Below are 24,172 nucleotides of genomic sequence, written 5' to 3'. Positions count from 1 at the left end.
TGATTTGGCGTAGTATGCAAGGCATTCGTCCTGAGGTGCATGTCACCAGCCCGGTACCACCAGTGCCGGCACCCCGCACCAGGCTGTCTCTCCGTCCCATCAATACAGGTGCTCCCGCCTGTCCGGCGCTACCAGAGTTTCCACCCCTCAGTCCAGAGGCGCCAGAGCCCCTCAGTCCAGAGGCGCCAGAGCCCTTCTGTCCAGCGCTGCCAGAGCCTTCCTCCTCTCCAGCGCTGCTGGAGTCTCCCGCATGTCCGGCGCTGCCAGAGCTTCCGCCCAGACCCTCCCCTATAGGTTCAGGTTTTGCGGCCGGAGTCCGCACCTTGGGAGGGGGGTACTGTCACGTTCTGACCCTAGTTATTGTGTTAATTGTTTGTTTTAGTTGGTCAGGGCGTGACTTGGGTGGGCATTCTATGTTTTGTGTGTCTAGGTTGTTTTTCTGTGTTCGGCCTAGTATGGTTCTCAATCAGAGGCAGGTGTCGTTAGTTGTCTCTGATTGAGAATCATACTTAGGTAGCCCGGGTTTCACTGTTGTTTTGTGGGTGATTGTTTCCGTGTCTGTGTTTTATACCACATGGTACTGTTTTCGGTTTTCGTTATTCACGTTACATTTATTGTTTTGTATGGAGTGTTCAGTTTATGTGTTTAATTAAAAAAACATGGACACTTACCACCATGTACCAGTACCCATATTGGTCCTCCGATCCTTCTCGCCTCTCCTCTTCAGACGAAGAGGAGGACAAAAACCCTTACAATAACCCATGTCCCTTCACAGGGGCGGGCCACTGATTGAGCAGAGCCCTAACCTTGTGAAAACCCAAATCTCACATTTTAGAAGCTAAAATCACATTTCATCGCATCACAAATAATTTTTAATTTTCAAACATTTAAATTGGACAACAATTCCATGTGAATCCGATAACTCTGATGTGTAGACTTTACACTGTAGGGTTTATGTCATTTTATCATTGATGAGAATGTCTCAGATGACAACTGAACTGACACCATATTCATTAAGTACCAATGCATATGGTCAATTGGTCAGATTACCAGAATATAGTTAATTTCCCCCGACCTTCTGATGTTCCCAGAATCTCTATGTTAACCAAGGGGTTTTCAACTGTACCCTGTATTTAGCCTCCACATTGACTCTGTACTGTAACACCCTGTATATAGCCTCCACATTGACTCTGTACCGTAGTACCCTGTATATAGCCTCCACATTGACTCTGTACTGTAACACCCTGTATATAGCCTCCACATTGGCTCTGTACCGTAGTAGCCTGTATATAGCCTCCACATTGACTCTGCACTGTAACACCCTGTATATAGCCTCCACATTGACTCTGTACCGTAGTAGCCTGTATATAGCCTCCACATTGACCCTGTACCGGTACCCCCTGTATATAGCCTCCACATTGACTCTGTACCGGTACCCCCTGTATATAGCCTCCATATTGACTCTGTACCGGTACCCCCTATAAATAGCCTCCACATTGACTCTGTACCGGTACCCCCTGTATATAGCCTCCACATTGACTCTGTACCGGTACCCCCTGTATATAGTCTCCACATTGACTCTGTACCGGTACCCCCTGTATATAGCCTCCACATTGACTTTGTACCGTAACACCCTGTATACAGCCTCCACATTGACTCTGTACCGTAATACCCTGTATATAGCCTCCACATTGACTCTGTACTGGTACCCCCTGTATATAGCCTCCACATTGACTCTGTACCGGCACCCCCTGTATATAGCCTCCACATTGACTCTGTACTGGTACCCCCTGTATATAGCCTCCACATTGACTCTGTACCGGCACCAGCTGTATATAGCCTCCACATTGACTATGTACCGGCACCCCCTGTATATAGCCTCCACATTGACTTTGTACCGTAACACCCTGTGTATAGCCTCCACATTGACTCTGTACCGTAACACCCTGTATATAGCCTCCACATTGACTCTGTACCGGCACCCCCTGTATATAGCCTCCACATTGACTCTGTACCGTAATACCCTGTATGTAGCCTCCACGTTGACTCTGTACCGTAACACCCTGTATATAGCCTCCACATTGACTCTGTACCATAACACCCTGTATATAGCCTCCACATTGACTCTGTACCGGTACCCCCTGTATTTAGCCTCCACATTGACTCTGTACCGTAACAGGAGTGTGGTGTCAGGGGGGTTACAGGAGAATGAGGTTGAGGTTGTCAGGAAAATAACCTCACACTCAACGTCAACAAAACTAAGGAGATGATTGTGGACTTCAGGAAACAGCAGAGGGAACACCCCCCTATCCACATCGATGGAACAGTAGTGGAGAGGGTAGCAAGTTTTAAGTTCCTCGGCATACACATCACAGACAAACTGAATTGGTCCACTCACACAGACAGCATTGTGAAGAAGGCGCAGCAGCGCCTCTTCAACCTCAGGAGGCTGAAGAAATTCGGCTTGTCACCAAAAGCACTCACAAACTTCTACAGATGCACAATCGAGAGCATCCTGGCGGGCTGTATCACCGCCTGGTACGGCAACTGCTCCGCCCTCAACCGTAAGGCTCTCCAGAGGGTAGTGAGGTCTGCACAACGCATCACCGGGGGCAAACTACCTGCCCTCCAGGACACCTACACCACCCAATGTCACAGGAAGGCCATAAAGATCATCAAGGACATCAACCACCCGAGCCACTGCCTGTTCACCCCGCTATCATCCAGAAGGCGAGGTCAGTACAGGTGCATCAAAGCTGGGACCGAGAGACTGAAAAACAGCTTCTATCTCAAGGCCATCAGACAGTTAAACAGCCACCACTAACATTGAGTGGCTGCTGCCAACACACTGACACTGACTCAACTCCAGCCACTTTAATAATGGGAATTGATGGGAAATGATGTAAATATATCACTAGCCACTTTAAACAATGCTACCTTATATAATGTTACTTACCCTACATTATTCATCTCATATGCATACGTATATACTGTACTCTATATCATCGACTGTATCCTTATGTAATACATGTATCACTAGCCACTTTAACTATGCCACTTTGTTTACATACTCATCTCATATGTATATACTGTACTCGATACCATCTACTGTATCTTGCCTATGCTGCTCTGTACCATCACTCATTCATATATCCTTATGTACATATTCTTTATCCCCTTACACTGTGTACAAGACAGTAGTTTTGGAATTGTTAGTTAGATTACTTGTTGGTTATTACTGCATTGTCGGAACTAGAAGCACAAGCATTTCGCTACACTCGCATTAACATCTGCTAACCATGTGTATGTGACAAATACAATTTGATTTGATTTGATTTGATTTGATTAACACCCTGAATATAGCCTCCACATTGACTCTGTACCGTAATACCCTGTATATAGTCTCCACGTTGACTCTGTACCGTAACAGCCTGTATATAGCCTCCACATTGACTCTGTACCATAATACCCTGTATATAGCCTCCACATTGACTCTGTACCATAACACCCTGTATATAGCCTCCACATTGACTCTGTAACGGTACCCCCTGTATTTAGCCTCCACATTAACTCTGTACCGTAACAGCCTGTATATAGCCTCCACATTGAGAGAGAGAGAGGGAGAGGGAGAGAGAGAGAGAGAGAGAGAGAGAGAGAGAGAGAGGGAGAGGGAGAGGGAGAGAGAGAGAGAGAGAGAGAGTAGTTGTGCTCAATGGCGCATGCAGTACAGAAGTGGGTGTGTGCCTAGCACCGGTCACGTGGGCAACTGTCTAGTTCTGGTTCATGCGTCTATAAATTCTCCTTCTTATATGAAGTTGTTCCTTTCCCAAGTAAGACGCCGAGTCCATCAACAGAGTAGCTACGACTTGTAATAGAATCATGGCAGAAGGTACGTTGACATTTTGTAACAATCTTATCAGTGGACGATCTGGTTGAAGTTTCGCACTGTGGCGAAACGGGGGAAACAAAGTAACTATTCATGATTGTTCGGACTGTCAGTCAGTGTGTTACTAAGTATCCCAACTACAACAATTGGTATGTATGCCTACATGATTGGGGATGACGGGCACTTTGACAAACCTACAGCTTGGTTTGTTGTATCATATCAAGGAAGTGTAATCGTTGACTCAAGAACAAGAAAGTGGCAATGCTGACATTTTAAAATGGAGTCTCTTTTCCACCTACCATCAGCGCATGTTTTCTAATACAATCTTATCAATTCACGTTTTGCGGGTGTAATTGTGTGGATCACGGAGTAATTGTCGGGTCGTTGCATTTTTGCTGTTGATTATGCCGCGTTCAAAACCGCTGGGAACTCGAAAGAAAACAACTATCTGATTTTTGAAAGGTGATCCCACTCTGAAGCCCAAGTCGTGAACTCTGGCCTCTTACTAGTTCCCACTTTCCAACCTGAAGATCTTGGGTCTTTATTATTTATCCGAGTTCCCTGTTGTGTTGACAGCACCATCAGTCTCGTCCTTAGTTGGACCATGTTCGCTCGTAGGCTTCCTAGTGGACACGTCGCTGTAGACTACTAGAAGTGTCATTTTATTCATTGAATTAGTGGTCCATGTTAAACTCAATGTCCTAACTTGGTGACTCTCTGAACTTGAAGTACCTTCAGTGTTTTGTGATGTTATATTCCTAAAGGCACAGTGCCTCCCGCCAATGTGACAGTTATAAATGTATCTGGCAAAATGTCAATAGTGAAACCCGATGTCCAGTCTGTCCCCCATGATTTCCGAAAGTTGCAAGTCATCCCTTGGTCATCTGCCTTTCTAAGAGTGGTGGTGATTATTAAATCTTAATTTGTACTGAACACAAATACTAACGCAACAATGTCAAAGATTTTACTGGGTTTTACAGTTCAAATAAGGAAATCAGTCAATTGAAATTCATTCATTAGGCCCCAATCTATGGATTTCACATGACTGTGAATACAGATAGGCATTGGTCACAAACCTTTTAATAAAAAATGAGTGGGCGTGGATCAGAAAACCAGTCAGTATGGTGTGACCACCATTTACGTCACGCAGTACGACACATCTCCATCAAGTAGAGTTGATCAGGCTGTTGATTGTGGCCTGTCGAATGTTGTCCCACTCCTCTTCAATGGCCGTGTGAAGTTGCTGGATGTTGTCAGGAACTGGAACACGCTGTTGTACACGTCAATCCAGAGCATCCCAAACCTGCCAATACCATAGTCCCACCGCCACCATGGGACACTTGGTTCGCAACATTTGACATCTGCAAACTGCTCGCCCACACTACGCCATACACGTGGTCTGCGATTGAGGCCATTTGAACGTACTGCCAAATTCTTTAAAAGGACATTGGGGGCGGCTTATGTTAGAAATGAAAAATCAATTATCTGGCAACCGCTCTGGTGGGCATTCCTGCAGTCAGCATGCCAATTGCACACTCCCTCAAAACTTAAAATTTGCGGCAACTAGATTTTCAGTGACCTTTTATTGTCCCCAGCACAAGGTGCACCTGTGTATTGATCATGCCGTTTAATCAGCTTCTTGATATGCTACACCTGTCAGGTGGATGGATTATGTTGACAAATGATAAATGCTTACTAACAGGAATGTTCACAAATGTGCCCAAAAGTTTAGAGAAGCATGCATTTTGTGGTGATTTTATCAATTTCAGCTCATGGGAAAATTGGACCAACACCAGGTGTTGCGTCTTCATATTTTTGTTCACTTTCTGTGGGTTGAGGCCTAAAGGCCAGCAGGATGTCTTCATGTGAAACATTCATAGAAGCTAACTTTAGTGCCTATTGACAATAATATCTTCTGGCCAGTGGCGTTTTAAGTTCCCCCGATGCTCCTTATGAACATTAAAACTCATCACCTTACGTTTCCAAACTTTACCGACAGTATCTGTTCATATCAGTGAGAAATGTTTTTCTAAAAACAAAAAGTTGAATTACTAGGAACCTCTTCTAGGGTTGGGGTTCACAGCCACGTCTCCATGTTATATCGCTTGTTAGGACAACTAACAGAAGACTGAGAGCTGCATGTCCTAACGCCATGTCCTAACGCCATGTCCTAACGCCTACCTGTGTTTATATACGGAAGACAGATGCCACGTCATTGACAAATACTGTTGGCTGCAACCGTTAAAACTGGTTACAACACGCTATATTTAGTGGAATTATTTTCATGTGATTTGAAAGTAGGGTGCTTTTTTTTTTCTTAAATTTTTTAAAGAACAAAACCGCAATTGAGAATCGATTCATGTTTTAGATGGTGTTTTTTGGCTGCCAGAGCCAATTTCCCTCTAAACAGAAGGACCTTGGACTATATAAGGAATAACGTTAGGCTCTAGTCCATTACTGAACTAGTCTTTCTATAGCTGACGACTTGTATAGAAGGGGACCATGTACAGTGTGTCATGTCGCTTATCAAATGGCATTTTTTCAAGTGTGAATTAAATGTGGCGAATAACAGTGACTCGGAGGAACAGGCGTCTGACTACTTTTGATGGCCAAGTTTTATTTGCTTATAACTTATCAGATATTTTCTTGGAGCGAGGTACAGTTGATTACTTTTCTGTAGTCACTACCAACTGTAGTGACTACTGCACCCAGGGGATTGTTCAGGGACAACTGTAGTGACTACTGCACCCAGGGGATTGTTCAGGACCAACTGTAGTGACTACTGCACCCAGGGGATTGTTCAGGACCAACTGTAGTGACTACTGCACCCGGGGGACTGTTCAGGACCAACTGTAGTGACTACTGCACCCAGGGGATTGTTCAGGACCAACTGTAGTGACTACTGCACCCAGGGGATTGTTCAGGACCAACTGTAGTGACTACTGCACCCAGGGGATTGTTCAGGACCAACTGTAGTGACTACTGCACCCAGGGGACTGTTCAGGACCAACTGTAGTGACTACTGCACCCGGGGGACTGTTCAGGACCAACTGTAGTGACTACTGCATCCAGGGGATTGTTCAGGACCAACTGTAGTGACTACTGTTGATTTACTGGCTTGTCAAGGCTGCTGATATTAACTTCCAGGGTTTAGATTTTGTCATTATAATAATTATATTTTGTCCTTTGCCATCTTACAATCAGTCCATTGTTGATACTTGAGTTTATGGGCAATTTCTAGACTTTCCTATTTGGCACAGTTGCTGTGGAACCCTTGGCCATTCTGTGTGACGTGCTGACATTGGTAAAACAACCACAGACCGTCCCTCACTGAAGTAATATGTTACGGTCTTCATGCATACGAACACGAAGGCCTTTGTTTTGACACACCAGTTATGAGATGGACCATTGAGTCAGGCTTTACAAAGTTGTTTTTTTTGGGGGGAGGGGGGGGTGTTTGAGTAGGGCAGGTTTAGACGACGCTGGTCCTGGAGTGCCTCAGGCACCTAATGGTTTTGATTTAATCAACCTGGAGGACCAGGTGTGTTGACTTTAGTCAGTCACTGAACTCATCAATTAGCTCAGTTGGTCAGGTGTGGTACCTAGTTGGAACTAGGCACCACACCTGTACCCACGGCACTCCAGGAACATTGTTGCCTACCCATGGAGTTGGTTATAGCAATGAAGTCATTTAACTCTGATGGATTCACACTGTTTTTAACCGAACAAAATGTTATTTCCAGGTTTTTATTAATAAGTTATGTCCCCACTCAGACCAGGCTTTTGTGACTTTGGCGACCAATGACAACTATGCCAGAGGAGCCATGGTCCTGGGCAAGTCCCTGAGGAACCACAAGACAACCAGGAAGCTGGTGGTGATGATCGGACCCCATGTCTCTGACCCCTGCAAGTAAGAACCCTTTTCCACTTCCCAGGGACGACTGTTTATTATGTCCTAGAGTGACGCTGGAGCATCAACTGGTTAGTGTAACCTATGACCTTTCTAACGTTGGGAGTCAAAGATCTGATCCTAGACCTTGTTGGTGATGATGATCTGGGGCTTGATCAAACATGATCTTCATCTCCCACATGCAGGATTGTTGGCATGATCTCTCGAAGTCCTCTCGCCAACATCTTCTAATCCAGGGGTTTCCCCCAAACTGTCCTGTGCCGCCTTCTCTCTCTCCTTCCCGCCCTCCTCCTCTCACTCCTCGCTCCTTCTCTCTCTCTCCTTCCCGCCCTCCTCCTCCTCTCACTCCTCGCTCCTTCTCTCTCTCCTTCCCGCCCTCCTCCTCCTGTCACTCCTCGCTCCTTCTCTCTCTCCTTCCCGCCCTCCTCCTCGCTCCTTCTCTCTCTCCTTCCCGCCCTCCTCCTCCTCTCACTCCTCGCTCCTTCTCTTACCACCAGAGGAGTGCTTCTGAAGATATTTGACGAGGTACTGTTGGTAGATGTGTTGGACAGCGGAGACTCAGCTAACCTGGCCCTGATGAAGAGACCTGACCTGGGAGTCACCTTCACCAAGCTACATTGCTGGACCCTTACACACTACTCCAAATGTGTCTTCATGGATGCAGACACACTGGTGAGATATACACGATACTCTGACCTTCAAGGACCCACACACACTGGTATGAGGGGGGGGGGGGGGGGGGTTCACCTGTATGTCCTCCAGGTAGCTACAGTAGAGTTCACCTGTGTGTGTTTGTTGCAGGTGGTACAGAACATAGATGAGTTGTTTGACAGAGAGGAGCTGTCTGCGGCCCCGGATCCCGGCTGGCCAGACTGTTTCAACTCCGGCGTGTTCGTGTTCCGACCCTCCAACGAAACGTACAGCAAACTGCTCCAGTACTGCGCAGAGCACGGCAGCTTCGATGGTACGTGTCAGAGCTTTTAGTGATTTCCTTTCATTTGAGAATGTTATGTCTGTGATCAAAGGGGATTTTCTTCACCCTCATACTGGAAACAAAATGGATGTCAGGGGTAGAATTTCCTGAAAAACCAAATTGGTGGTCTATTTACTGAAGTGGCCATGTGGCATGTGTACTCTGGCCAACCGCTGATACATGGTTTCTTTTTATTGGTCAAACGGGCAGCCAACCATCGATCACCATGTCACCAAAATAAGACCCTTGATATTTATTGGAAAGGAGCATCAACCTTTCACCCTGTGAAGTTCATCGGAACTTATTTGTTTCCATGGTCTGCTGGTAGGTCATGCAGCATATTGTAGTGTTTCCATGGTCTGCTGGTAGGTCATGCAGCATATTGTAGTGTTTCCATGGTCTGCTGGTAGGTCATGCAGCATATTGTAGTGTTTCCATGGTCTGCTGGTAGGTCATGCAGCATATTGTAGTGTTTCCATGGTCTGCTGGTAGGTCATGCAGCATATTGTAGTGTTTCCATGGTCTGCTGGTAGGTCATGCAGCATATTGTAGTGTTTCCATGGTCTGCTGGTAGGTCATGCAGCATATTGTAGTGTTTCCATGGTCTGCTGGTAGGTCATGCAGCATATTGTAGTGTTTCCATGGTCTGCTGGTAGGTCATGCAGCATATTGTAGTGTTTCCATGGTCTGCTGGTAGGTCATGCAGCATATTGTAGTGTTTCCATGGTCTGCTGGTAGGTCATGCAGCATATCGTAGTGTTTCTATGGTCTGCTGGTAGGTCATGCAGCATATTGTAGTGTTTCCATGGTCTGCTGGTAGGTCATGCAGCATATTATAGTGTTTCCATGGTCTGCTGGTAGGTCTTGCAGCATATTGTAGTGTTTCCATGGTCTGCTGGTAGGTCATGCAGCATATTGTAGTGTTTCCATGGTCTGCTGGTAGGTCATGCAGCATATTGTAGTGTTTCCATGGTCTGCTGGTAGGTCTTGCAGCATATTGTAGTGTTTCCATGGTCTGCTGGTAGGTCATGCAGCATATTGTAGTGTTTCCATGGTCTGCTGGTAGGTCATGCAGCATATTGTAGTGTTTCCATGGTCTGCTGGTAGGTCTAGCAGCATATTGTAGTTTCCATGGTCTGCTGGTAGGTCTAGCAGCATATTGTAGTTTCCATGGTCTGCTGGTAGGTCATGCAGCATATTGTAGTGTTTCCATGGTCTGCTGGTAGGTCATGCAGCATATTGTAGTGTTTCCATGGTCTGCTGGTAGGTCTTGCAGCATATTGTAGTGTTTCTATGGTCTGCTGGTAGGTCATGCAGCATATTGTAGTGTTTCCATGGTCTGCTGGTAGGTCATGCAGCATATTGTAGTGTTTCTATGGTCTGCTGGTAGGTCATGCAGCATATTGTAGTGTTTCCATGGTCTGCTGGTAGGTCATGCAGCATATTGTAGTGTTTCCATGGTCTGCTGGTAGGTCTTGCAGCATATTGTAGTGTTTCTATGGTCTGCTGGTAGGTCATGCAGCATATTGTAGTGTTTCCATGGTCTGCTGGTAGGTCATGCAGCATATTGTAGTGTTTCCATGGTCTGCTGGTAGGTCATGCAGCATATTGTAGTGTTTCCATGGTCTGCTGGTTTAGGTCTGCTGGTAGGTCATGCAGCATATTGTAGTGTTTCCATGGTCTGCTGGTAGGTCATGCAGCATATTGTAGTGTTTCCATGGTCTGCTGGTAGGTCATGCAGCATATTGTAGTGTTTCCATGGTCTGCTGGTAGGTCATGCAGCATATTGTAGTGTTTCCATGGTCTGCTGGTAGGTCATGCAGCATATTGTAGTGTTTCCATGGTCTGCTGGTAGGTCATGCAGCATATTGTAGTGTTTCCATGGTCTGCTGGTAGGTCTTGCAGCATATTGTAGTGTTTCCATGGTCTGCTGGTAGGTCATGCAGCATATTGTAGTGTTTCCATGGTCTGCTGGTAGGTCATGCAGCATATTGTAGTGTTTCCATGGTCTGCTGGTAGGTTTCCATATTGTAGGTCTGCTGGTAGGTCATGCAGCATATTGTAGTGTTTCCATGGTCTGCTGGTAGGTCATGCAGCATATTGTAGTGTTTCCATGGTCTGCTGGTAGGTCATGCAGCATATTGTAGTGTTTCTATGGTCTGCTGGTAGGTCATGCAGCATATTGTAGTGTTTCTATGGTCTGCTGGTAGGTCATGCAGCATATTGTAGTGTTTCTATGGTCTGCTGGTAGGTCTTGCAGCATATTGTAGTGTTTCCATGGTCTGCTGGTAGGTCTTGCAGCATATTGTAGTGTTTCCATGGTCTGCTGGTAGGTCATGCAGCATATTGTAGTGTTTCCATGGTCTGCTGGTAGGTCATGCAGCATATTGTAGTGTTTCTATGGTCTGCTGGTAGGTCATGCAGCATATTGTAGTGTTTCTATGGTCTGCTGGTAGGTCATGCAGCATATTGTAGTGTTTCCATGGTCTGCTGGTAGGTCATGCAGCATATTGTAGTGTTTCCATGGTCTGCTGGTAGGTCTAGCAGCATATTGTAGTGTTTCCATGGTCTGCTGGTAGGTCATGCAGCATATTGTAGTGTTTCCATGGTCTGCTGGTAGGTCATGCAGCATATTGTAGTGTTTCTATGGTCTGCTGGTAGGTCATGCAGCATATTGTAGTGTTTCCATGGTCTGCTGGTAGGTCTAGCAGCATATTGTAGTGTTTCCATGGTCTGCTGGTAGGTCATGCAGCATATTGTAGTGTTTCTATGGTCTGCTGGTAGGTCATGCAGCATATTGTAGTGTTTCCATGGTCTGCTGGTAGGTCATGCAGCATATTGTAGTGTTTCCATGGTCTGCTGGTAGGTCATGCAGCATATTGTAGTGTTTCCATGGTCTGCTGGTAGGTCTTGCAGCAAATTGTAGTGTTTCCATGGTCTGCTGGTATTAAATGTGCTGCTTTTCCAACTCTGTAGAGGCAATATGTGCAGCATTCCAAATATCTGTGGTATTTCCTATTGGGTCGTGGCTGGCCTCTAGCAGTCTGCTGTTCTGTAGGTTGGATGCTAGCAGACTGCTGTTCTGTAGGTTGGATGCTAGCAGGCTGCAGTTCTGTAGGTTGGATGCTAGCAGGCTGCTGTTCTGTAGGTTGGATGCTAGCAGGCTGCTGTTCTGTAGGTTGGATGCTAGCAGGCTGCTGTTCTGTAGGTTGGATGCTAGCAGGCTGCTGTTCTGTAGGTTGGATGCTAGCAGGCTGCTGTTCTGTAGGTTGGATGCTAGCAGGCTGCTGTTCTGTAGGTTGGATGCTAGCAGGCTGCTGTTCTGTAGGTTGGATGCTAGCAGGCTGCTGTTCTGTAGGTTGGATGCTAGCAGGCTGCTGTTCTGTAGGTTGGATGCTAGCAGGCTGCTGTTCTGTAGGTTGGATGCTAGCAGGCTGCTGTTCTGTAGGTTGGATGCTAGCAGGCTGCTGTTCTGTAGGTTGGATGCTAGCAGGCTGCTGTTCTGTAGGTTGGATGCTAGCAGGCTGCTGTTCTGTAGGTTGGATGCTAGCAGGCTGCTGTTCTGTAGGTTGGATGCTAGCAGGCTGCTGTTCTGTAGGTTGGATGCTAGCAGGCTGCTGTTCTGTAGGTTGGATGCTAGCAGGCTGCTGTTCTGTAGGTTGGATGCTAGCAGGCTGCTGTTCTGTAGGTTGGATGCTAGCAGGCTGCTGTTCTGTAGGTTGGATGCTAGCAGGCTGCTGTTCTGTAGGTTGGATGCTAGCAGGCTGCTGTCCATTTGTAGTGTTTGTGGTTTAACCATTTTTTAAATAGCTCAATCTACATATGTCAAACGGGTTTTTGTCAACACAGGGTCCTGTCACGATACCGCCTCTCTCTAACCCTGTGAGTTATTCTGAGGTGTTTTACGGGGTACGGGAGGGGGAGGGGGGATGACTTTTCCTCTAAGCTTGATAAAGACCTTACTTAAAGTCTGAACACAGGGTCCTGTCATGACACTGCCTCTAACTCTGGGAGTTATTCTGAGGGGCTCTACAGGGTGGGGTTGAATTTGAGATGGGCACTGGCTGACATTAACCCTGCACATCCCGTGAGACCCCTGGTGAATAGTGACCTCTGTCTTGGCTACAGCCCCAGGCTGAAATGCTACCCTGTTCCTCACAGGCCACTACTTATGTCCAGGCCCATTTTAAGACTCGGCCTTACTACTACTGGAAATGGCTGCTATGCACGTACGTCAGTAGTCTGCTCACTGTCCGTCGGCTTGCCTAAACATCACTGTTACCATGGAGATCAGTCTGAAAGAAGTCGCTGTAAACAACTTTAAACAGTCTCTACAGGGCAGAATGTCGAGTACAATTTATATTGACACGTTACTGGTTGCTGTTCTGATGGAGATGGGATCCACAGGAAAGAGGTGACCTTCTGTGGCGCAGGTAGGCTGTTGATTGAAAATCCAATCTGACTCATTGCAAGTGATGCACTCTGACTCCTGAGTGGCGCAGGGGTCTAAGGCACTGCATCTCAGTGCAAGAGGCATCATTACAGACCCTGGTTTGATTCCAGGCTGTATCACAACCGGCTGTTAGGGACGTGTATAATTGGCCCAGGCCGTCATTGTAAATAAGAATTTGTTCTTAACTGACTTGCCTAGCTAAATAAAAATCTCGGCCATAACGTGGAAGTGTTTGGGTAGGCTCGGCCATAACGTGGAAGTGTTTGGGTAGGCTCGGCCATAACGTGGAAGTGTTTGGGTAGGCTCGGCCATAACGTGGAAGTGTTTGGGTAGGCTCGGCCATAACGTGGAAGTGTTTGGGTAGGCTCGGCCATAACGTGGAAGTGTTTGGGTAGGCTCGGCCATAACGTGGAAGTGTTTGGGTAGGCTCGGCCATAACGTGGAAGTGTTTGGGTAGGCTCGGCCATAACGTGGAAGTGCTTGGGTAGGATCGGCCATAACGTGGAAGTGTTTGGGTAGGCTCGGCCATAACGTGGAAGTGTTTTGGGTAGGCTCGGCCATAACGTGGAAGTGTTTTGGGTAGGCTCGGCCATAACGTGGAAGTGTTTTGGGTAGGCTCGGCCATAACGTGGAAGTGTTTTGGGTAGGCTCGGCCATAACGTGGAAGTGTTTTGGGTAGGCTCGGCCATAACGTGGAAGTGTTTTGGGTAGGCTCGGCCATAACGTGGAAGTGTTTTGGGTAGGCTCGGCCATAACGTGGAAGTGTTTTGGGTAGGCTCGGCCATAACGTGGAAGTGTTTTGGGTAGGCTCGGCCATAACGTGGAAGTGTTTTGGGTAGGCTCGGCCATAACGTGGAAGTGTTTTGGGTAGGCTCGGCCATAACGTGGAAGTGTTTTGGGTAGGCTCGGCCATAACGTGGAAGTGTTTTGGGTAGGCTCGGCCATAACGTGGAAGTGTTTTGGGTAGGCTCGGCCATAACGTGGAAGTGTTTTGGGTAGGCTCGGCCATAACGTGGAAGTGTTTTGGGTAGGCTCGGCCATAACGTGGAAGTGTTTTGGGTAGGCTCGGCCATAACGTGGAAGTGTTTTGGGTAGGCTCGGCCATAACGTGGAAGTGTTTTGGGTAGGCTCGGCCATAACGTGGAAGTGTTTTGGGTAGGCTCGGCCATAACGTGGAAGTGTTTTGGGTAGGCTCGGCCATAACGTGGAAGTGTTTTGGGTAGGCTCGGCCATAACGTGGAAGTGTTTTGGGTAGGCTCGGCCATAACGTGGAAGTGTTTTGGGTAGGCTCGGCCATAACGTGGAAGTGTTTGCTGTTTGGTTAGGCTCGAAACCAAAAATCCAAACTCTATACAGACCAGCATACTGAAGGTGGAGTTGACTACACTAGTCGTGGATCTTCTCTCTCCTTTCTACCTGCAGAAGGACCAATGTATCATTTTATTCAGCCTTCTGGTTTGTAGCGGATTTCAGAACTTTCTAAACGCGAGCTCCCCCCCCCCCCCCCCCCTTTGTTTTTACACTGCTGCTACTCTGTTCATTATCTATGCATACTCACTCCACAAATTACCTCGACTACCCTGTATCCCTGCACATTGACTCAGTACCGACACATCCCCTGTATGTAGTCTTGTTGTTCTGTCATTTTCTTGTCAACTTTTTACAATGTTAGTTTATTTAGTAAATATTTCTGGAACTACATTGTTGGTTAGGGGCTTGTAAGTAAGCATTTCATGGTAATGTCTACTACACCTGTTGTATTCAGCATTTCACTGTGAGGTCTACTACACCTGTTGTATTCAGCATTTCACTGTGAGGTCTACTACACCTGTTGTATTCAGCATTTCACTGTAAGGTCTACTACACCTGTTGTATTCAGCATTTCACTGTGAGGTCTACTACACCTGTTGTATTCAGCATTTCACTGTGAGGTCTACTACACCTGTTGTATTCAGCATTTCACTGTGAGGTCTACTACACCTGTTGTATTCAGCATTTCACTGTAATGTCTACTACACCTGTTGTATTCGGCATTTCACTGTAAGGTCTACTGCACCTGTTGTATTCAGCATTTTACTGTGAGGTCTACTACACCTGTTGTATTCAGCATTTCACTGTGAGGTCTACTACACCTGTTGTATTCAGCATTTCACTGTAAGGTCTACTACACCTGTTGTATTCAGCATTTCACTGTGAGGTCTACTACACCTGTTGTATTCAGCATTTCACTGTGAGGTCTACTACACCTGTTGTATTCAGCATTTCACTGTGAGGTCTACTACACCTGTTGTATTCAGCGTTTCACTGTGAGGTCTACTACACCTGTTGTATTCAGCATTTCACTGTGAGGTCTACTACACCTGTTGTATTCAGCATTTCACTGTGAGGTCTACTACACCTGTTGTATTCAGCGTTTCACTGTGAGGTCTACTACACCTGTTGTATTCAGTGTTTCACTGTGAGGTCTACTACACCTGTTGTATTCAGTGTTTCACTGAGGTCTACTACACCTGTTGTATTCAGCGTTTCACTGTGAGGTCTACTACACCTGTTGTATTCAGCATTTCACTGTGAGGTCTCCTACACCTGTTGTATTCAGCATTTCACTGTGAGGTCTACTACACCTGTTGTATTCAGCATTTCACTGTAAGGTCTACTACACCTGTTGTATTCAGCATTTCACTGTGAGGTCTACTACACCTGTTGTATTCAGCATTTCACTGTGAGGTCTACTACACCTGTTGTATTCAGCATTTCACTGTGAGGTCTACTACACCTGTTGTATTCAGCATTTCACTGTGAGGTCTACTACACCTGTTGTATTCAGCATTTCACTGTGAGGTCTACTACACCTGTTGTATTCAGCATTTCACTGTGAGGTCTACTACACCTGTTGTATTCAGCATTTCACTGTGAGGTCTACTACACCTGTTGTATTCAGCATTTCACTGTGAGGTCTACTACACCTGTTGTATTCAGCATTTCACTGTGAGGTCTACTACACCTGTTGTATTCAGCATTTCACTGTGAGGTCTACTACACCTGTTGTATTCAGCATTTCACTGTGAGGTCTACTACACCTGTTGTATTCAGCATTTCACTGTGAGGTCTACTACACCTGTTGTATTCAGCATTTCACTGAGGTCTACTACACCTGTTGTATTCAGCATTTCACTGTGAGGTCTACTACACCTGTTGTATTCAGCGTTTCACTGTGAGGTCTACTACACCTGTTGTATTCAGCGCGTGTGACAAATACCATTTTGATTTCTACCTGAAGTAAAATTCAATGTGGGTCTTCAGGCAACCTGTTGACAGGCCATTATATAAATGGAGCCGGCACCCTAGCAGTATCTCTTTCTCTCTTCAGGCAACCTGTTGGCAGGCCATTATATAAATGGAGCCGGCATCCTAGCAGTATCTCTTTCTCTCTTCAGGCAACCTGTTGGCAGGCCATTATATAAATGGAGCCGGCATCCTAGCAGTATCTCTTTCTCTCTTCAGGCAACCTGTTGGCAGGCCATTATATAAATGGAGCCGGCACCCTAGCAGTATCTCTTTCTCTCTTCAGGCAACCTGTTGGCAGGCCATTATATAAATGGAGCCGGCACCCTAGCAGTATCTCTTTCTCTCTTCAGGCAACCTGTTGGCAGGCCATTATATAAATGGAGCCGGCACCCTAGCAGTATCTCTTTCTCTCTTCAGGCAACCTGTTGGCAGGCCATTATATAAATGGAGCCGGCACCCTAGCAGTATCTCTTTCTCTCTTCAGGCAACCTGTTGGCAGGCCATTATATAAATGGAGCCGGCACCCTAGCAGTATCTCTTTCTCTCTTCAGGCAACCTGTTGGCAGGCCATTATATAAATGGAGCCGGCACCCTAGCAGTATCTCTTTCTCTCTTCAGGCAACCTGTTGGCAGGCCATTATATAAATGGAGCCGGCACCCTAGCAGTATCTCTTTCTCTCTTCAGGCAACCTGTTGGCAGGCCATTATATAAATGGAGCCGGCACCCTAGCAGTATCTCTTTCTCTCTTCAGGCAACCTGTTGGCAGGCCATTATATAAATGGAGCCGGCATCCTAGCAGTATCTCTTTCTCTCTTCAGGCAACCTGTTGGCAGGCCATTATATAAATGGAGCCGGCATCCTAGCAGTATCTCTTTCTCTATTCAGGCAACCTGTTGGCAGGCCATTATATAAATGGAGCCGGCATCCTAGCAGTATCTCTTTCTCTCTTCAGGCAACCTGTTGGCAGGCCATTATATAAATGGAGCCGGCACCCTAGCAGTATCTCTTTCTCTCTTCAGGCAACCTTTTGGCAGGCCATTATATAAATGGAGCCGGCACCCTAGCAGTATCTCTTTCTCTCTTCAGGCAACCTGTTTCCAGGCCATTATATAAATGGAGCCGGCATCCTAGCAGTATCTCTTTCTCTCTTCAGGCAACCTGTTGGCAGGCCATTATATAAATGGAGCCGGCACCCTAGCAGTATCTCTTTCTCTCTCTCTCTAATGGCACTTCAGAGCATTCAGAGAACAACATGGTGAATTTAGCAGGTGTAGACTGAGAACAACGCGCTCTTTCATGGCAGACTTGTTTTTATAGCGTTTTATAAGCGTTGAGACCCAGATTGTGAAGTCACTTTGTTGGAATGGAACTAAATGGAACTATTTGAGGGAGGGCAGGCTTGAAAAGTACTTCTGGTTTGTACTGATTCGTCATCAGGGGACACATAGTAATTGAATTGTGTATTTTACCAAGCCTGTTGGTACGAACGTGTCCTCATCCACAATATGAAGACTTAAACTGGATATTTTAATGCATGTTTGAATATGCTACAGTTATAACTTTGGGAAAATAGACTTTTGGGCCTATTGCAAACAAAACACCCTGCTTTGTGTATGTGCTCTGCAATAACACATTAATAATCCCTTTTAAACAGGAACATATTGCAGTTTGTCTGGCTAGCTCGGTAAAGCTAGCAGCAGTCCACCCTCATCAGAACAGTGAATCTGTGAAGCAGCTCTGTCTAATATGGCTCAAATATTCCATCTATGGTTCGGGACACCAATTAGTTTGCTTAATAGTTCTGGCGAACTGAAGTGACTGTTGGCAGGAATCTAGTGTCTCTCTGTCTGGGCTGGTATCACACAGGAGAATCTAGTGTCTCTCTGTCTGGGCTGGTATCACACAGGAGAATCTAGTGTCTCTGTCTGGGCTGGTATCACACGGGAGAATCTAGTGTCTCTGTCTGGGCTGGTATCACACGGGAGAATCTAGTGTCTCTCTGTCTGGGCTGGTATCACACAGGAGAATCTAGTGTCTCTCTGTCTGGGCTGGTATCACACGGGATAATCTAGTGTCTCTCTGTCTGGGCTGGTATCACACAGGAGAATCTAGTGTCTCTCTGTCTGGGCTGGTATGACACGGGAGAAACCAACTACCCATTTTAATTTTATGTCTCCCAAGAATGCCGTCTCTCCCTACAGCTCACTATAGACTACAGCCCACTATACTGCCCTACCAAGCAAAAAGGCAGTAACTAACTCATTTGGTCTAAATGAGTCCATGTTGTTTTTGCTCCATTAAAACATGCTTAATCATGTGGACAAGTGTCCTGCCTCTATTGTGTTCAGGAGTAAATGGGGGTCATGTTATCAGTAACTGTATAAAGACACTGTGAAACCGAGGTAGATAAAATACATTTTTCTCAGAGCAGTTACTACCTTTTTTCTTGGTAGGGCAGCAGAGACTACAGCCCACTATAGACTACAAACTACAGCCCTCTATAGACTACAGACTACAGCCCACTATAGACTACAGCCCACTATAGACTACAGCCCACTATAGACTACAGCCCACTATAGACTACAGCCCACTATAGACTACAGCCCACTATAGACTACAGCCCACTATAGACTACAGCCCACTATAGACTACTATAGACTACAGCCCACTATAGACTACAGCCCACTATAGACTACAGCCCACTGCAGACTACAAACTACAGCCCACTATAGAGCACACTAGCTGTGTGGGAGGAGCCTGTTGCGTCATTATCTAATGTCAGGCTCTGTGTGGGAGGAGCCTGTTGCGTCATTATCTAATGTCAGGCTCTGTGTGGGAGGAGCCTGTTGCGTCATCATCTAATGTCAGGCTCTGTGTGGGAGGAGCCTGTTGCGTCATCTAATGTCAGGCTCTCTTGTTATTTGAAGCTGTGTGTGTCAGACTCTTGCTCCTCAGACTGTTTTCTCAACCCCCTGGATTCCCTGTGCTGTTGAATGTAATGGCCTAGCGATATGCTAATTGGCTAAAGCTGCAGTATTTTTAGCCAGGTACGGCCTTTTTATGTTGCGCTGTAGCCGTGACTTGCAGTTCCTCTGACTTTTTTTTTTTTTTTTTTGTGCTACAGTCCTCTACGACTGGAAAACAACATGCTTGGTATCACACAGGAGAATCTAGTGTCTCTGTCTGGGCTGGTATCACACAGGAGAATCTAGTGTCTCTCTGTCTGGGCTGGTATCACACAGGAGAATCTAGTGTCTCTGTCTGGGCTGGTATCACACGGGAGAATCTAGTGTCTCTCTGTCTGGGCTGGTATCACACGGGAGAATCTAGTGTCTCTCTGTCTGGGCTGGTATCACACGGGAGAATCTAGTGTCTCTCTGTCTGGGCTGGTATCACACAGGAGAATCTAGTGTCTCTCTGTCTGGGCTGGTATCACACGGGAGAATCTAGTGTCTCTCTGTCTGGGCTGGTATCACACGGGAGAATCTAGTGTCTCTCTGTCTGGGCTGGTATCACACAGGATAATCTAGTGTCTCTCTGTCTGGGCTGGTATCACACGGGAGAATCTAGTGTCTCTCTGTCTGGGCTGGTATCACACGGGAGAATCTAGTGTGTCTCTCTTTGTCTGGGCTGGGATCACACAGGAGAAACCAACTACCCACTATAGAACTTAACTTGACTATCATTATGCCTCATTTTTAAATTGACTGTATAGCGCTGGCTAACCAACAGAACCAACTATTGGGCAATGGCAGATCTGAGTGATAAAATGGTTCAGGAGAGATTAGACTCTTCCAGTCCTGGGCGCCTCTATTCAATTTCCTCTTTCTACTGCATGCGGCCCAGGTCAGATCTTGGACTTTCCTGAGATATTGTAGACCTGTGGTTTGGTTCAGGTATACTGGGGAAGTGCTACATTCCTGCTGAGCCTTGTTCATCCCCTCTAAATGAAAAGGGTCCATGTTAACTCTATGGAGACGCTCTGCTTGAGGACAGCCTCACGGGGAGTATCTAGGGCTGGGGGGGGGGGGATAGGGGCCTGGGGGAGTGCTGTGCTGTCGAACACAAAGGTCCTCTTGTTCCCGTTCTGTACCATGTACAATAAATGGACTAACCACATGTTACAGGTCCATCTCCTCCACCTAGTGCACAATGAATACATTCACTCCTTGTGTCGTGGTTCGACTGGTGGACTGTGACACCTCAAGTGTAGATTTTTCCACTGCGTTTGTGTGTTTGTGGAGCCTCTTCTGAGAAAAGCTCAGCTGTTGGTTTGCCGTTTTTAAAGGACTTTCTCATGTTGTGGTGTGACTTGGTGGACAGCAGGGCTTATTGTGTTCGTCACATAGACGTGTTTAGCAGATGTTATTGTGGGTGTAGCGAAATGCTTGTGTTTCTAGCTCCAATAGTGCAGTAATGTCTAACAACTCACACAATATAAAGGAATGAAATTAAGAATATAAAAATACTTGGGTGAGCAATGTCAGAGCATTAGACTAAGAAATGGTATAGAATACAGTGTATATACATATGAGATGAGTGACGCAAGATATGTAAACATTATTAAAGTGACCAGTGATTTCAAGTCTGTATGTAGGCAGCCGCCTTTCTGTGTTAGTGGTGGCTGTTTAACAGTCTGATGGTCTTGAGAGAGAAGCTGTTTTTCAGTCTCTTGGTCCGTGCTTTGATGCAGACCTCGCCTTCTGGATGATAGTGGGGTGAACAGGCAGTGGCTCGGGTGGTTGTTGTACATCCTGTGACATCAGGTGCTGCAGTTGCCGTACCAGGCGCTGATACAGCCCGACAGGATGCTCTTAATTGTGCATCTGTAAAAGTTTGTGGGTTTTGGTGACAAGCCAAGCTGTCTGTGTGGGTAGACCATTTCAGTTTGTCCGTGATGTGTACGCCGAGGAACTTAACTTACTACCTTCTCCACTACTGTCCCGTCGATGTGGCTAGGGGGGTGCTCCCTCTGCTGTTTCCTGAAGTCCACAATCATCTCCTGTTTTTGTTGACGTTGAGTGAGGTTGTTTTCCTGGCACCACACTCCCAGAGCCCTGACCTCCTCCCTGTAGGTTGTCTCGTCTGCAAACTTGATGCTTGAGTTAGAGGCATAAGTGGCCATGCAGTCATGGGTGAACAGGAGTACAGGAAGAGGCTGAGCATGCATCCTTGTGGGGCCCCAGTGATGAGGATCAGCGAAGTGGAGATGTTGTTTCCTACCTTCACCACCTGGGGGCGGCCCGTCAGGAAGTCCAGGGTCCCGAGCTTAATGATGTGCTTGGAGGATAATATGGTGTTGAATGCTGAGCTGTAGTCAATGACCAGCATTCTAACCTAGGTATTCCTCTTGTACAGATGGGATAGGGCAGTGGGATGGCGATAGCGTCGTCTGTGGATCTATTGGGGCGTTAAGCAAATTGAAGTGGGTCTAGGGTGTCAGGTAGGGTGGAGGTGATATGATCCTTGACTAGTCTCTCAAAGCACTTCATGATGACAGAAGTGAGAGCTACGGGGCGGTAGTCATTTACTTCAGTTACCTTTGCCTTCTTGGGTACAGGAACAACTATAAATACGAATGCTCTGAGGATGCGGCTAGGGATGCCATCTGGGCGGCGGCCTTGCCAGGGTTAACACGCTTAAATGTCTTACTCATGTCAGCCACGGAGGAGAACCCACAGTCCTTGGTAGCGGGTCGTGTCGGTGCCACCGTATTATCCTCAAAGCGGTGACTGTTTAGCTTGTCCGGAAGCAAGACATAGTTGTCTGTGACGTGGGTGGTTTTCCCTTTGTAGTCCGTCATTGTCTGGAGACTCTGCCACATACGTCTTGTCTGAGCCGTTGAATTGCGACTCCACTTTGTCTCTATACTGACGGTTTGCCTGTTTGATTGTCTTCCAGAGGGAATAACTACACTGTTTGTATTCAGCCATATTCCCAGTCACCTTGCCATGGTTAAATGCGATGGTTCGCACTTTTGTTTTGCATGAATGCTTCCATCTATCTGAATGCTTCTGGTTAGGATAGGTTTTAACAGTGGGTACAACATCTCCTATACACTTCCTGATAATATAAGTCACCGTATCAGTTTATTTGCCAGAGGCTACCCGGAACATATCCCAGTCCGCATGATCAAAACAATTATGACGCATGGATTCCGATTGGTCAGACCAGCATTGAATAGCACGGGTACTTAGCACGGGTACTTCCTGTTTGAGTTTCTGCCTATAGGAAGGGAGGAGCAAAATGGAGTCGTGATCAGATTTGCCAAAGGGAGGGTGGGGGAGGGCCTTGTTGGCGTAGCAGTGGTCGAGTGTTTAGCAGCGTGACTGTTAGTCAATGTGTTGACAGAACTTTGGTAAGGTTTTTCTCAAATTTACTGTAAAATCCCCAGCTACAATAAATGCGGCCTCAGGATATGGTTTCCAGTTTGCATAAAGTCCAGTGAAGTTATTTTGAGGGCTGTCGTGGTATCGGCTTGAGGGGGAATATACATGGCCGTGACTATAACCGAAGAATATTATCTTGGGAGATAATACGGTCGGCATTTGCTTGTGAGGAATTCTAGGTCGGGTTAACAAAAGGGCTTGAGTTCCTGTATGTTTAACTACTCATGGTGTGGTATCATGAAACCCCCGCCCTTCTTCCCGGGAGATATTTATTCCTGTCTGCGCGATGAACTGAAGCCAACTGGCTGAACGGACTCTATATCCCGAGAGAGCCACATTTCCGTGAAACATTTGGGGCGGCAGGTAGCCTTGTCGATAGTGTTGGGCCAGTAACCGAGAGGTTGCTGGTTCGAATCCCCTAGCTGACGAGGTAAAAATCTGTCATTCTGCCCCTGAACAAGGCAGTTAACCCACTGTTCCCAGGCTGTCATTGAAAATAAGAATTGGTTCTTAACTGACTTGCCTAGTTAAATAAAGGGAAATAGTATGTTACAAGTCCTAATGTTTCTCTGGAAGGAAGCCCTGAGCTTGTCAACTTCATTATCCAGAGACCTGAACATTTGACTTCTCTGCCTGTTTTGGAACAGCCTCTGGGATCAGTATGAACGAAGGATTCCGCCACTCTGATATCCTAAAGTTCCTATCCTAAAGTTCTTCCTGGCTACATATTTCTTGTCATTTCTCTACCATAAGCCGCCTCCAGCTTCATTTCAGAGTATTTGATAGTGCGTCCAACCGGCCTCACAACCGCAGAATACGTTTAACCACGGCCAGCGCAGGACCTCCACATCCGGCTTCTTCACCTGCGGGATTATCCGAGGCTAGCCACCCAGACAGCTGATGAAAGTGAAGAGTATTTCTGTGGGGGAAAACTCACTCTGACTGCACCACTGCCCAGTCATGTGACATCCATAGATTAGGGCCTAATTAATTTAGTTCTAATTGACGGATTTCCTGCAACTCAGTAAAATCGTTAATTGTTGCATCTTTGTTTTTGTTCAGTACATATGGGTAATACTACTATAGAAGCCTAAAGAGAACTGCTTCAACACCTTCCAGGACCATCTAGCTACCAGATGCCCCCCCCCCCCCCCCCCCCCCATGTCAGTTACCAGACGAATGCAAGGGTCTCTCTGGAAGGCTGTACTCCATGTTCTGTATGTGATCTTTTGCACGCTACATACTACTAGCCACACTGCCCAGACCTAGAAA

At 46.5% G+C, this 24,172-nt stretch overlaps 1 protein-coding gene across 5 annotated transcripts in view; it reads left to right on the top strand.

The window, feature by feature from the left end:
* Nucleotides 1–3,689: 3,689 nt before the first annotated feature.
* The window catches only part of LOC139366869 (glycogenin-1-like), a 32,748-nt gene continuing 12,265 nt past the window's right edge, over nt 3,690–24,172 (top strand). For 2 of the 5 annotated variants that reach the window (XR_011626803.1, XM_071104568.1), the window contains exons 1-4: nt 3,706–3,889; nt 7,661–7,796; nt 8,294–8,468; nt 8,598–8,760. Coding sequence is in view for 2 of the 5 variants with exons in the window: in XM_071104568.1 (XP_070960669.1) it covers nt 3,880–3,889; nt 7,661–7,796; nt 8,294–8,468; nt 8,598–8,760 (484 nt within the window). In the remaining 3 variants the exon portion in view is untranslated. Of the gene's footprint in view, nt 3,890–7,660; nt 7,797–8,293; nt 8,469–8,597; nt 8,761–24,172 lie in introns of all 5 variants that reach the window. The other 3 variants (XR_011626805.1, XR_011626804.1, XM_071104569.1) reach the window with 2 other exon arrangements.

The sequence above is a fragment of the Oncorhynchus clarkii genome, chromosome 15, assembly GCF_045791955.1.
Source record: "Oncorhynchus clarkii lewisi isolate Uvic-CL-2024 chromosome 15, UVic_Ocla_1.0, whole genome shotgun sequence".
NCBI classification, from domain to species: Eukaryota; Metazoa; Chordata; class Actinopteri; order Salmoniformes; family Salmonidae; genus Oncorhynchus; species Oncorhynchus clarkii.
This window is presented reverse-complemented; position numbering and strand designations above follow the sequence as displayed.